General features: G+C 34.8%; 1 protein-coding gene across 2 annotated transcripts in view; it reads right to left on the bottom strand.

Moving 5' to 3' along the window:
* Window positions 1-992: 992 nt before the first annotated feature.
* Window positions 993-14,668, bottom strand: part of LOC121316852 (glutamate--cysteine ligase catalytic subunit-like) — a 39,821-nt gene continuing 26,145 nt past the window's right edge. For both annotated transcript variants that reach the window (XM_041252129.1, XM_041252128.1), the window contains exons 4-16: window positions 13,151-13,264; window positions 12,784-12,842; window positions 11,121-11,257; window positions 10,725-10,799; window positions 10,138-10,254; window positions 8,908-9,046; window positions 8,433-8,545; window positions 8,114-8,206; window positions 7,326-7,430; window positions 4,318-4,399; window positions 3,100-3,197; window positions 2,398-2,518; window positions 993-2,110 (exon numbers count right to left, since the gene is read on the bottom strand). In XM_041252129.1, the coding sequence (XP_041108063.1) occupies window positions 1,929-2,110; window positions 2,398-2,518; window positions 3,100-3,197; window positions 4,318-4,399; window positions 7,326-7,430; window positions 8,114-8,206; window positions 8,433-8,545; window positions 8,908-9,046; window positions 10,138-10,254; window positions 10,725-10,799; window positions 11,121-11,257; window positions 12,784-12,842; window positions 13,151-13,264 (1,435 nt within the window). In that variant the 3' untranslated portion in view covers window positions 993-1,928. The remainder of the gene's footprint in view (window positions 2,111-2,397; window positions 2,519-3,099; window positions 3,198-4,317; window positions 4,400-7,325; window positions 7,431-8,113; window positions 8,207-8,432; window positions 8,546-8,907; window positions 9,047-10,137; window positions 10,255-10,724; window positions 10,800-11,120; window positions 11,258-12,783; window positions 12,843-13,150; window positions 13,265-14,668) is intronic.

Genomic DNA, 14,668 nt, shown 5'->3' with positions numbered 1-14,668 from the left:
CTAGGATTGCAAGTGTTTATTAAAAGTATTTTTTGCAAACCCTTCATTTTAAAAATGTCGTTCTGTGTTTGCTTTATAATGATTTTTTGTTTTATATTTGAATTTCGTTTTATGTGCTGCATTTCGTTTTATTTTGTGCTATTTCGTATTTTTGAAAAACACGGGACTCTAGCTATATACAATATTGTAAGGCTTTCCTAACTCTTGCCTTACTGTAGCACTTTAACTTTGCACATAGCCCCAACTACACCCATGCCTCGGAATCCTGATAAGAAACCTTTTTTTTTCATAACTCTGAGTGCAGCAGTGACCTTGGGAGGATGATAACACCCTTGGTTTTCGCATAAGTTGTTCTAGCTGTTTTAATCATATATGTAAACAAACCATAACCAAACCAGCTAAAACTGGTTCCAAACCACGTACTTCTGCTAAAAGTGACATACTAGAACTTTAGGTAAGCATCACGAAATGTCTACTAAACAGACCTGTAAAGGGGAGGCGAAATGTGTTCATTGATGAAACTAGGTGGAGTTCCACTCCCAGTGCGCAGGGACTCAATAGGTATTTTAGAGCCTGTAGCAGGTATTTTGGGGCTCTAAATCCACCTGCCAAGACCTGTGAGTTTACTAGCAGCTGTGTTGCTCATCTTCCACTGTGTGAGACCTGTGAGTTTACTTGCATCTCTGTTGCTCATCTTTCACTGTGGGAGACCTGAGAGTTTAGTAGTAGCTGTGTTGCTCATCTTCCACTGTGAGAGACCTGAGTTTACTAGCAGCTGTGTTGCTCATCTTCCACTCTTGACACCTGTGAGTTTACTCACAGTACCACTGCTGTTGCTGTTGTATTCTGTACTAATTTTCGATCTGTTTGTTCCTGAATAAAAGCAGTTTTGCTTAAATCTTACTTGAAGACTGTTCGATTATTAAGAAAACAAACTTCACAATATAACTATACAATATACTTTTATGTAAAGTAATTATGCCTTTTTTGTGTATTTGAACCAGAGTAATTGTATGCTAAAGGGGAAATAACACTATGAAGATGAAATAACATTCTGTCTAGTTTATTTCAAGACCTACTACAAATCCCTTAATAAACAATGATTTATATCCTCAAGATTCTGACACAATGCTATTTTTTCAAAATAGATTTACACAATACAAGTACAATGGGTAATCTGTAGAAGTTACTCTCCATTACAGATAAAAGAATAGAGTGCAGTCAATCAAACATTTATCCTGAAAAGTACTTACAGCAACACTGTATACACATTTTCAACTCTGCAAATAACCAAAAGCAGACATAAGTACAGCACTGTTAAAGTTTGCTAACCAGCAACACAGTAGACATTTTAAAGAAAAAGCTTTCTAACGTACAGCTTAGCATTTCCTTACATTGACATTGCCACCCACAACAATACACACTTTGATTGCATTAGGAAAAAAAAATGGTACACAGAAATTATGCAATATTGACTTTTTTGCTATTAAAATAATTTGTTAATCATATAAATCTGGATATTATATACAAGTGCAATACAAATGTTCTTTGATAATTATAATGCACTGGTTTGCATTTCTTTAAAAATTGTTTAAAAAGGACAAGGTTAATTTGATTGGCCCATTTTTTTTGTTTTATGCTGCATCACATATTTGGTCTTTACACCATGCAAAAGGGGTACAACCACAGTTATTTACAAAACATTAACGTTTAAGTAGTTCATTCACATCTTTATTAAATACCACCATTCTACAGTGACCACTCAGATGCACCCTAAGCATGCATTACTTCCCATATTACCTTTACTTAAAAGACCACATCTCAAAAGAGTACATTTATACAGTCCATTGAGTGGTTGTTTTTAGCAGGTGTGACTGTATTCCAATGCAGAGTGCACTGCAATAATCAAACAGTCCAATTTTAAACTCTTATTTTGCCCTGTTTATGGGATCTCCGAGAAGTTCTGGGCACCGAGCTGCTCTATTTGCAATCTCGTCACATTTCATAATGAGGTCATAGTTGATTTTATCCGTGATCATGCTGTCCTGCTTGTATTCAGGGTGGTTTGCAACAAACTCTCGCATCCATCGAGCCATAGTCATCAGCTCCCCTACAGCATAAACAAAAACGCATGCATGTTAGCATGGTGATGCACATTAGAAAATGTCCTGTATAAAGTTCACTGAAACTAACGAATGCCACTTGTTAGCATCATTACTAAAATGATGACACATGATGTCACATCTTAGAAATTGCATTCTGGGTTATATAGAGGTATCTTTCAGACTGTATGACAATCTTACCTGTGCTTATGGTGGTTATACAGTAGGCTATGTTGATTTACTTTTTCATGACACCCTTTAAATTTGGTCAGGTAAGAGGTAACCTGAGACATACCTGATGCTCTCTTCTTTATCAGTTTAAAATAATTCAATATGGTACATCGCGTTTCTACGTCTACTTCCATGTTTTCCAGGTAGCAGTTCAGGATTGGTATTAAACCATGAAAGACACCTTCCTAAAGAAACCAAAGAAAAACTACAAATTAAAATGTGCAGAAAACATAGTAGGGCTTGGAGAATAATCAATCAAGAAATTAACAAGATCAGTAATTGTACTGGTCGGATGATTCATTAGTTTATTGTACTTTTCAGGTAAAGTATAGAGAAAGGGCTTAGGCATGTTCTAGCTAAAATATATTCAGTTTGCTAAACTCTTATAAGCTCAAGTTTGCCAACTGTTATGAATAACTTATTCACCGAAAAGGCCATAATCCATTTCTATTGTGCTTTCCCCAACAATACTTCATACTACAGACTGCTTTGTATTACTTAATAGAAACCAAAAAATTAAAAATACTCTCACTACTGCATCAAGCAAAGTTAACTTAAAGCTCAAAGATTGATTTGAACATTTTGTCAAAGATGGTGTGGTATGCAAGTTAAACATATTTCCCACCTTGTGTGTGTGTGTGTGTGTATTATATATATATATATATATATATATATATATATATATATATATATATATATATATATATATATATATATATATATATATATCCTTTTTTTTTTTAAATAGCAAATGAAGAACACTCACCTTCCCATTAATGATTGTGTCAATGCTCATCAAAGCATACTCTTCCTTGTCTAGGCCGTTTTGAGGTGATGCACCTCCATCGACAACTGGGTTACAACCTAAATTTGACAATGAAAGAGAATAAAAAACAAACTCCTATAACTGTCATACAATACTGTATCTTGTAAAACTGAATAAGGAGAAAAGTTAGCAAGTGGGCATTTCTAGGACATTGGTGTTTGACATAGGAGGCTGTATGGTCCAGTGGTTAAAGGAAACAGGCTTGTAACCAGGAGGTCCCAGGTTCAAATCCCAGCTCAGCTCTCTGAGACACTTAGCCTCTGGGTGAGATGTTGCTGTAAGTTTAATTTTAGTTATGTTTAAGTTAAGTAAAAACTACTGATAATAACCTATTTGGGGTTTTGTTTGTTAATCTTAATAAAATGGATTGACTATCCTAGTTAACTTTAATTATTGTATAAATCACACTATGTATGGATTAACAATTGATTTAAAAAATCATTTTCAATGAATGAATGCTACGATAGGTAAAAATAGCTGAATTTTGCCCAATATATTATTTATTATTAAGACCTTTATTAAGAATTATATTGAGAACTTTGAAGTAATATTTCAAATTGCTTTTTTACAAGGTTCTTTAACACTTGATTGATTCTGTTGTTCACCTTGGCAAACAAGAACTGGCATTGAGAGGGCACAATGAAGGCACAAATTCCTCAAATTAGAAGTAATTATGTGGAATTACTTTCTACGATTTCTGACTACGACAGCATGTTAAGCAATTGCTTGTCAATAGCCACGGTATTCTCTGGTACCTCTAACAAGATTCCGAACGACTTCATCTCTTCAGTGTCTCAGGTTCTACTAGATGCAATAAAAGCAGAACTTGAAGTACAGGAAGCCAAGTACATAGCTGTAATGTTAGATAAAACAACCGATGTTGGAAACGCTGCTCAGCTGTCTTGTGTTTTCAGATATGTGACTGACAGCGGCCCGAAAGAACGGTTGTTCTGTGAAAATGTGTTACATTTACTAAAATAAAAACCATTACCTTTACTAAAAATGTGCAAGGATTAATCTACCGATTATTCAACTAATGCCCATAAATTAACTGATCAAAATGTTTTAAAATCGAGTGACAGCCCTAGTTTTATTTATAAATTATATATATAAATAAAAATAGAAAAATATGATAGAGGAAAACTTTAGTAAACTTGCCTTTAAAAATGTCCTTCCTGAAGTAAAACATTCCTTGAAGGACAGCATTCCGTCTCTGAGCGACCTTCATATTTTCATCAACCTAATAAAAAAAAGAAATGCCTTTCATGTTAGAAGAGCTAAGTAACCATTCAAAATAATCATTATTGCAAGCACACACTCTACACTAGTATTCAACAAAATCTACCATAAAAACCGTTGTACAAGTAGATTTTCTAGTCATGTTTTGAGAGCCCTAAAAACAAAAACAAAACAAAAAAAAAAAAAAAAGGGGGGGGGGGGGGGGGGGGGGGGGGAATAATACACAAAACTGACCTGCATGGTACATAAAAAGAAATAGTCATAAATGGTAGGAATCATTCTTAAAAATTTTTCATAAAATACCTATGGATTTTACTCAACAAGGGGAGTGTTCACATTAGCTGAAAATAAGGCACCGTGGAAGATGTTGCTAGAAATGATAACCAATAACCAACAAGAAATGGGAGTTTATGACCATAAGCAAAGCAACCCTGATAGCATGATCTAAGGCAGGGGTAGTCAATAGACTGCCAGTAAATCTTGAACGGAACACGATTAGCTTATGTAATCTTCAATACTATGTGATGTGAATCCATGATTGAGAAAAAATAAATAAATCCATGATTGCGAGAGAATTTTGATTGAAGTGTTCTTTACAACCCCCTGTAAAAGTCACCATCAGTTTCAGCCAATAAAAAGTCTCGATTTGGTTTCTTTTGAAAAAAGGCATTGCTAACTTAACACTCATGCTCTCAGAAACAGATCTGTTTTCTGCCTTTTGCCAATTGCTGTGTATGTACAGAGTTGGTCAAACGATGATGTGTGAAAAAGAAAACCGTTCTTTTAAAGAATGGACTGATACTTACTGCTTTGTTTTGCTAAATCGTTCAAATGGTCGTCCAGTTTGTGCAATTTGTAAGAGAACTGTGGCTGTGGTAAAAAGTGCAAACATGAAGCGGCACTACAAAACAAAGCATTTGGATTTTGAGCGCAAGTATCCTCAGGGCTCCAATGCAAGGTCAGATAAGATTGTCACTTTAAAAAGGTGGTTATTTACAAGAGCACATTAGTATTATTTGCAGGGCTACAAGTGGTCAAGAGAAGACTGACAAAGCATCAGGTGTGTGTGGATGTTGGGAAAATAATAAAGCAGGGCATGGTTACCACAGCAAAAACCCTTCTTGCCGAGACTAAGAAAGACGTTGACGCCTTCAGACAACTGCCTGTCAGACACAATGGCTATTTGGTGCAGTGAGTTAATTGCACAGGATGTTTTTAAGCAGTTGCGTGAAAAATTTAAAGATTCATTCATTCAAAATTATGTTCATGTTAAAGAATTTCTGCATAAAATGCCCTGCCAAAAAGCAGAAGAACTATAAGCATTTTTGAGGGATGGTGCAAGTATTAACATTCTGGCCTTCCTTGTTCATTTAACTTCAACCTGAAGTTTCAAGGGAAAAATCGTTAAGTAATTGATCGCCACAGCCCTATTGCTTCATTTCAAAGAAAACTTAAGGTGACTTACAGAGACTAGGGTGTGTGAACTACGCATCAGCTGCAGAGTCACTTACAATATCTCACCCAAAAGATGGCGCACAAGTGACTTGCTCAAGGTCACATAGTGAGTGCGTTGGGATTTGAACCAGGGACCTCCTGGTTACAAGCCCTTTTCTTTAACCATTTGTACCACACAGCCTTCTATGGCAATCAGATGGTGGCATCCCTTGACACGCAACATCAAAACTTTCAGTAGCGGTTCCAAGAATTTGAAGCTGTTCAAAATATGTTCCTGTTTGCAAGGAACCCATTCACAGTGCAGGCAATGGCATTTGGTGTACTGAAGTCAATGCCTTCTTCCCCAATGTTGATAAAGCTCAACTACAGTTGGAACTCACTAATTTACAAGTGGACAAAGTGCTGAAGGTACGACACCGCGACACTTCAGCTGAAGCTTTTTGGACAATGATTGTGCTGGACTCCAAGTATCTCCATTTAAGAAACTTGTCTGTGCGAGCCTGCGATCTCAACCACAAATGTTATTAAGTCATGTCAGCAGTCTGTTTTGACTGACAATCATTTTTGCAATTGCCTTCATATTGCCCTGACTGAGTGCACCCCAAACTTCAAGGCCCTTGTCCAGCAGAAGACCTCCCACTTTTAGGTTGTTACTAAAATAAAAGCCTTTCAGAACAATACAGTTATTGCCCTTTGGCAGGGAGGGAAATTTAGCTGTCACCAGACAGCAATGAAAGACCACTGAAACACAAAGCTAAAACAAACGAGTAGTCCTGTGTAAGAAATCATGATTGATAAATGTCCTTTTGCTGACACTAATGTTAGTTTGTAAGACTATAAAATAGTCTTGAAAGTTCTTTATATTTTTGTATACACCAAGGCCTATGTCTTTGTGGGACAGGGACAGGGGTGGTGTGGAAAATGTTTCTCTGGACCTTGACCAACAAATTCGGAACTTGACAAATAATACTTGACTGCCCCTGATCTAAGGGGTATGTCATATTAGACTGAATGGTTTATAAACATGAAGTAAAATGGAAATGTGAAAAAAAAAAAAAAATCAAAAAAACAATGCAGCATAAATGTTCCCTGGACACCACTTGTGATGGGATTTAAAAGAACGTGGTATGTATCATTCATATGGCCCAGTGTTTAAACAAATGCAGCAGTGAAAGGGTTATTAAGACAATTAAAGAATACAGTTCTGTACCAAAAATTAAGACTTTGACACTTTGACAAAAATTAAAAAATTAAAAAGGGTCAGAAAAGGGTTAATTTTTCTTGTACAACACTCACAATTGAACTTGACCTACAGAAACACAAAATCAAATGACACTGTCTGGAAGCCTTAGGTCTTTATCACGCAGAAACCAAAAAGTCCCAAAACCCCCAATATGGTGGCCATCTTAGGTCACAGGTCATTTATTACATTTTGCCCACAGAGTTTCCACAAAAATGTGAATATATCCTACCTTCGACAATGGAATAAGGAAGTCTAGTTTGTATGACAGAATCACTCTTGTGAGCAATACAACAAATACAACGTATGCTGAGTTTTCAAAGTCTGTCAACTGGACCTGCAAGAGAAAATCAAATGTCAGTGAAGCTCAACAACACTGACCATGGTGAACGGCTCATATATATTTAAAACTTAATTCAGTTGAACTTAACTGTTTTTATTAACCTGACATAAAATGGTATATTTATTTTATAAGAATAAATTCAGAAAACTGTGAATATGCTTTTTAGTAACAAATTAATATTGACTTGTTTACCGTTACAGTATATAAAAAAAACTCCTCTCAACTAACTGTGTTTGGTATAGTGCTCAATGACAGTAAGAACTAGACTTAGCAGTACTGAGAAAGTTTGCCAAAACCACTGAAAGTACACAATTACATATTGACTTAATACAATTGCATATTTATTATCTGAGACAAAAATGTTTCTAAATGTTATCAACAGTTAGTCCACGTTCCTACACCTTTTATGGACCATGTTAAAAATGACACTTGCTAAAATATGGCAAACATTTTTTAGTATATTCAATATAGTAAAAATGTTTGTGTATGAAGACTTTTAAAATATTTTTTGTACGGGTTCAGTGGTGATTTTCTGTTCGAGATCTTTTGGCTGCTTGAAATTTATATAGCTGTTGAATCGAGTTTCCAGATTCTAAAGTCCTGTAGAATTTAGAGGACATCTTCTCAGGAATCTGATCCTTGAGATTTATAATTCTACAGTAAAACAGAGGACTTACTTCCATTGGGCGAAACTCTACTCTCCATCCAATGTCAGAGTTGGGAGGAGGAGGTTTAAATCTCATAGTCTGCCAGTTGGTTGACTGAATGTTCTGTAATGGAGGTTACAAAGAGATAAAGAAAAACAAAAGAGAACATTTTTATTTAAATAGTTTTAAACATCCCAGCAGCCTTTTCAACTTCCCATCACTCAATTTGAAATTCTGAATGGAATATTTCAACATGTATAGATGTGTGTCTTGGTACTTAGCTACTAAAAGTGCTACTCTACCATTAGACAAGCAACAGAGTATTTATTTTGAGATATAATTACAATACCTCAAAATGGTCGGACTCATTCTCATCATCCAGATGAATTTTCTCTTCAAAGAGAGTCAAAGGATCACGGATAAAAAGATGGGCTATATGTTGCGCCAAGAGCTTGTCAATCCCTGAAAGAAAAAAAAAAAGGGTTTTATTTATATAAGATTCAAGGCTAATTTACAATGGAGAGGATTTCTGCACTGCTGTGTAAAGAACAGGCACCAGTATCTGAATGCTATAAGTTTAAACAATCGTTTCTGAAAGTGATTAAAAGGGAATGCTGATCTTCAGAAACATAGTAATGTGTATTTATTATCCCCTGAATATCATCATCATTATTATTATTATTATTATTATTATTACTTATTTATCAGACGCCTTTATCCAAAGCGACTTAGAATGTCATCAGAAATTTGGTATTTAAAAACAGTGTGTGGAATATGTACATAGATATACTCTGAATAATAATTAAAAACAGCTTAGCAGTTACCTGCATCTAACAGCTGCTTGTTGATCTCTTCATCTATTGTTAATTCAATGTCGTTGTATTTTTCACCACAACTGGAGAGGTAGCTGTCTATGGAATCATATCTGGATTTACTGATCCGATATTTATTGTGTTTTAGGGGCTGTAAAAAAGGAAAACTGTAGGTGAACATACAATAAATATTAACAGCGTTACAAATATCAGAGTTAAAAAAGAACAACATAGTTGCGATTCCAGTTGTATCTTTATACAGTGGAACGTCTCATATCCAAACATCACATAGCCGCCCTGATCAATTAACTGCCTTGCTAAATAAATAAATAAAATAAATATTAAAAGTAGGCTACGAGAGCATTGGCATTGGAAGCAAGTGCAGCGTCTGCGCTGGAAACAGAAAGAAAGCGTTCTAGCAATCAGCCTTTTGCTGCGTTCCCCTTTAAGAGAGATGGGCTGTGTGCGTGTGTCAGTCAGCTGTGTGCAGCAGACACGTTTCAATACACCAGTCGAGGAATCTTTTGTGCAATGTGTTTATATGATGGAGCGCACGGTTGCAGATATTGGTAGCATGTTGTTGTAGCTTTTAAATGCATTTGAATTAAACAAAGCAAGCTTCACAAACAAAACGCTCATCAGCTGTTTGTTTAAAATAACAGAAGCAATATTCAAACCAAGTTCTTATCAGCTGTTGGCAATATCAAGAAAGAGAGCAAAGTACAGTGACAGAGATATTAAGAAAGCAGAACCAGGGACTTAAGAAAGAAGCTAGACTTAAGAAAGAAGCCACCAGTTGCAGGTTACTGTACATTTACCGTTTGTTTTGTAATTATTTTTAAAGCTTTGCATGGCGATGGCTTATAGTAAAACCGCAAAGCAACACTGTGTATTGCAGCCCAATTAATCTCGTTTATGTTTGCTTACTTTTAAAGCAGTTTGAATGTTGTTTTTGTTCACTAATCTATTTATGCATGTCACTTTCTGTAGATGTTCACATATCCGCCTATACCCCAGTCCACCGGGAGTCGGATATGCGAATGGGGTCAAGAAAAATCTATGCACACCCTCCCCTCCCCATTTAATTTTATGTTTTTAGTTCAAACAGTAATTGTATTTTTTACCCATTTCTAAAACAGAACAAAAAAGTTAAAGGATAGATAGTGATAGACAGACAACTACTTGTAACTCTAAAGGCTAAGGTGACTTTCTCAGTAATGAATAATAAAATATTGACCCCACCTCTAAACCCCGCTCTTCACGTGTTCGGTCATCGACGGAAGCAGAGATCACTCCCCAGCGACAGTCAATATCAGACACGTAGCCTCTATAAAATGGAGAAGCTGCACTCAAAGCCATCTAGAAGACAGTTTAAAAAAAAATAAAAAAATCTTAAACATTTAGTACAACGTAGAAAGGAATACTTAAAGAAAATGAAACACTTGTCTTTATCACAGTTGTATGTTTTGTTATTTAGTACTTTTTAAAAGCTGCTATAGTTGGCGCCATAATTCATTTACAGTACATGCAATGCTATGGTGGGACATCCATTTTTTCATTTTACATACAATATATGGTTTTCAGCAGTGGTGACTCTACCAAGACTACAAACCGTTTTCAAGTTCGATTTCAAACGTTACTATTTATAGATATCAACACAGAATGTTAATGTGCTGTCATTTCTGACCGTACATTATAATAGTTTTTTTGCATTCACTAAATATTTTTTTTTTTGTAATGCATTTATGATACTTCTTTTTATTTTTATAACATACATTTCCATAAGCACAGACACAAAACTAAAATGTTACTGTACAACAATCACTTACCACAATGGGGCATATTGTGGCAAGCTGGTCATATAAATATCTAGCTTCACTTATACTACAAGCTTGGAATGTGACCTGTCAAAGAAGAAAATAAAAAGTAGACTTTTGTGTTTTCAAAAATAAAATAAAGAAAGACTGGGGTACACTGAATTAGCATCGCACATATTTTCAATATCACAATTATAATAATAAGCAAAACTACAAACAGCTACAATCACTAGTATCATCATTTTTTTTTAAATATAAAAACGCTGACTATAATATAAAAGGCTTCAACTTTTTTTATATAAAACTTTTTTTTAAATCTCAATGAGTGATAAACCACTTCAAAAGTAGAGGTTTAAACAAGCTGTCTTTTAATTTGATAAACATTTCAAAGTGAAAAAAACCCTCTACCTGAAGACAAGAGTTTCCCATTCCAAACCCCATGCAGTCCATGTATATGTGGTCTGGTAAAGCTGCCCTTTCTGCCTCTCCATCATCTGTTGGGAATGTCTCAATAAAAGGACATGGTGTGTTTTTGTCTTTAAAGACTGCAGTAAAAAAAATAAATAAATAAAAGAATATTACAGTAAATGACTGAGCTCCAGCACATTCACAGACAATTTCTGATGAGCCTCCCCCCAAACAAAATTATTAGATGTAATGAAACTCGACTAAAATAACCTTGCACAAAATCAACTAAAGCTCACAGATTTAAAAAAAAAAAAATCTAAAACTGTTTAATGATTAACTTTTACAATACCGTAGCTTATCTCGTTAGCTTTGTATGCATTTTCCTCATGCAATAACTGGAGGAAGCGCCGTGTAAATGCGCAATAAAAGACAGACTGATTTGCGCATGCAAGAAAATAATAAAAATAAAACACAGGCTGTGATGGATAAATTAACATTGAAGAGATGAGCCTTGTATCAGAAAACACACATACACAATAGACACATACACAATACAAGGGCAGTAATACACGACTGACATGTACCTGGATAACAGATATCCAAGCGCTGACTGTATCTTCTTATCTATCTATCTATCTATCTACTATCTATCTGCACAGTAAATATGGACTGGAGGGAAGGCTAAGGGCATTGCACCATGGAGGTAACAATAGTATTCCCGAGGGGCATTTAATTTTCCGCTATGGCTGAGTGTGCAGTACATATTTAATATATGAATCAGTCAAGAAAATAAGTGTGGCAAGGTTGGAAAGTAAATACAACTTTATATATTTTGTTTAAATATAGCAGATACAGCATCAACAAGTAAATAAAAAAATAACAGAAAATGTTTTCGAAGTTCATACCGCATAGTTATAAAAGTTACTTTGGCGTCCAGCTCTCTGTTTAGCTTGCTGACTGTTGCATAACCGTTTATATCCCATCAGACACATATGTTTACATCATCAAGTTGAATTTCATTTTAATCACCATTTTAGTGTTTGGAGCATCTTTCTTAAGTAGTATGTTTTGTAATTAATTTTCTGTTAAGTCACAGAATCACTGTTCAGCAGTTTTTTTTTTTCACATTTTCACATCTTGTGAGGCATGGAGATGAACAACGTTCCTTAGAAAAGGGGCGGGACTGACAGTAATTTGAACCAATCACATGTCAGAGGGAGACGACTATTGTCCAGTGGTGTAAGGATGTTAGTGCAATAGTTCATTGTATTTTTTGCTCCTACGGTGAGGTTTTAGCCAATCACAGGCCAGAATTTCAAAGCACTGATTATTATTATTTATTTTATTTATGACAGATGACAATGCCCCCATCCACAGAGCACATGTGGTCTCCCAATGGTTTGATGAGCATGACACTGATGTTATCCTTATGTCACTGCCTTCTCAGTCACCAGATCTGAACCCAATCAAGCATTTATGGGATATTCTGGAACGTCTACCTGTGTGTGCCTCTCATATATATATATATATATATATATATATATATATATATATATTATATATATATATATATATATATATATATATATATATATATATATTAACCAGAAGACAGTAAGTAATGCATTTGAGGAGGAAAAACAAAGTATGTAAAACTGCTTACTGGGTACATTTATCACGACTTTCTCTCCTCTTCTGTGACGGATATTTCTGGTCAAAGTGCTGCAATACAAACCAAAAACACATTCAGTTTTAATTCCTCAAGATCCCACACAGTTGCATTACAATCCAAATAAACAGCAACATCTCAGCTATCTTACACTTAACAACACTTATTAGAGTCCTATTTGCCAGCTCATTTGGAGTACCGACTAGTCCAAAGAAACCACATGATACAGTGATCCCTTCATCTAACCACACAATCTCTGTGTGGCCAAATGACTTGAAAAGTTACCATTAACTGATTTCTTTGAACACAGAGTATACTCCAGCAATATATGCAAGTTTATAAAATGATATTCTGTACTTGCCTAAACCTGGGATGCTGATTAATTGCTTCATCTGGAAAAAATAGAGATTTGGATGCTCCTTTTTCAACTGGTTTGGGATCAAACTCTGGGAAAGTAAAACCAGGGCAGCCCAATCTGCAGAAGAACATGCAATACATTTATGAGGTCTAACAGTAAAAATAATAACCTTTACTGTGACACTAGTTTGTTAAGGACCTGAGAGGATATGTTTCATGCAACATCTGTGAGTAATTTGAAACTTATGTATGAGAAATTGCTTGCAAGTCATATCTGTAACTTTAAAAAGTTGGGTGTCACTGCCATGGGATAGGGGCATCTGCTAAGAAATAAATAATAATAATAATAATAATAATAATAATAATAATAATAATAACAATAATAATAATAATAATAAATCTTCCGGCATTTGTTATTAATCTTTGTTTATGTTCTTGGGACTACCAGCATATTATCTGATAACAAAGATTCAGATTTCTAATCCTTTGCACAATTACATTTCAGCAACCACTGAAACAAACATTGCATCTTTTAAAAGCAATGACAAAGTATCCTTGATTTCAAATTTTTTTTTATTTTTTTTTATTTTTTTCCGTGGTTTTCATAGTCAACTGCAGAGTGATGCCACCATCACCACCTTATATCAAAATGCAATACAACACCAATGTGAAGCATCTCTGGTATCTTTTATAATAAGAGGGATGTATTGAAGTTATGTCTTATATACGTAATTTTATGATCATATATATATATTATATATATATATATATTTATATTATATAATGTAGATTTATATTATATATATATAATAAATAAATCTATCACACACACACACACACACACACATTTAAAAACATTGTTTTCATACACTGAAACTGTACTATTTGTACCACATCATTTTCATGTTTGAGTATCTCCCTATCCCTGTACTAGTCTCTGCCTAGCCTGCAGTAGAAGTTTGGCAATGATAAGGGTTCACGCTCAGGTGACTGCACATTATAAGATATACTGAGCAGCTTTTCTATTTAAGAATTTGAATAAACAGTAAGTAAACAACTAAACCATACTGCTTTTGTAAAAAAAATACAAAAGCATCCCTTGAAAGCACAATGTAAAATGGATGTGGAAAAAAACAAGGGGAAGAAATATTTTGATTAGACAGCAACCATTATTAAGCTTGATCAAGGTAGTCACAGAATACGGTTGTATATCAAACTGTGTGGTCTACACACTTGATAACCTACAATTTAAAACAATGGCACATTTTTCAAGACAGCACTGTAATGAAATCGACTAAAATAACCATAAAACAAGGTGTACCAAATGTGTATGTAACATTAAGGTCACAGTGTTTGAATAACCCAGCAAAAATGAATGGCTAAATCTGAGATATAACAGAGCCTTGTAAATTTACAGCTTCTGTCCTAGAGATTCCATGAATACAGATGGTGAGCCATTATTAGGTCATGTTGCACAATGAAGGGTATAGTTAGACAACATTTTTCAGTGTCTCGTTCAATA

The sequence above is a fragment of the Polyodon spathula genome, chromosome 6 (assembly GCF_017654505.1).
Source record: "Polyodon spathula isolate WHYD16114869_AA chromosome 6, ASM1765450v1, whole genome shotgun sequence".
NCBI lineage: Eukaryota > Metazoa > Chordata > Actinopteri > Acipenseriformes > Polyodontidae > Polyodon > Polyodon spathula.
This window is presented reverse-complemented; position numbering and strand designations above follow the sequence as displayed.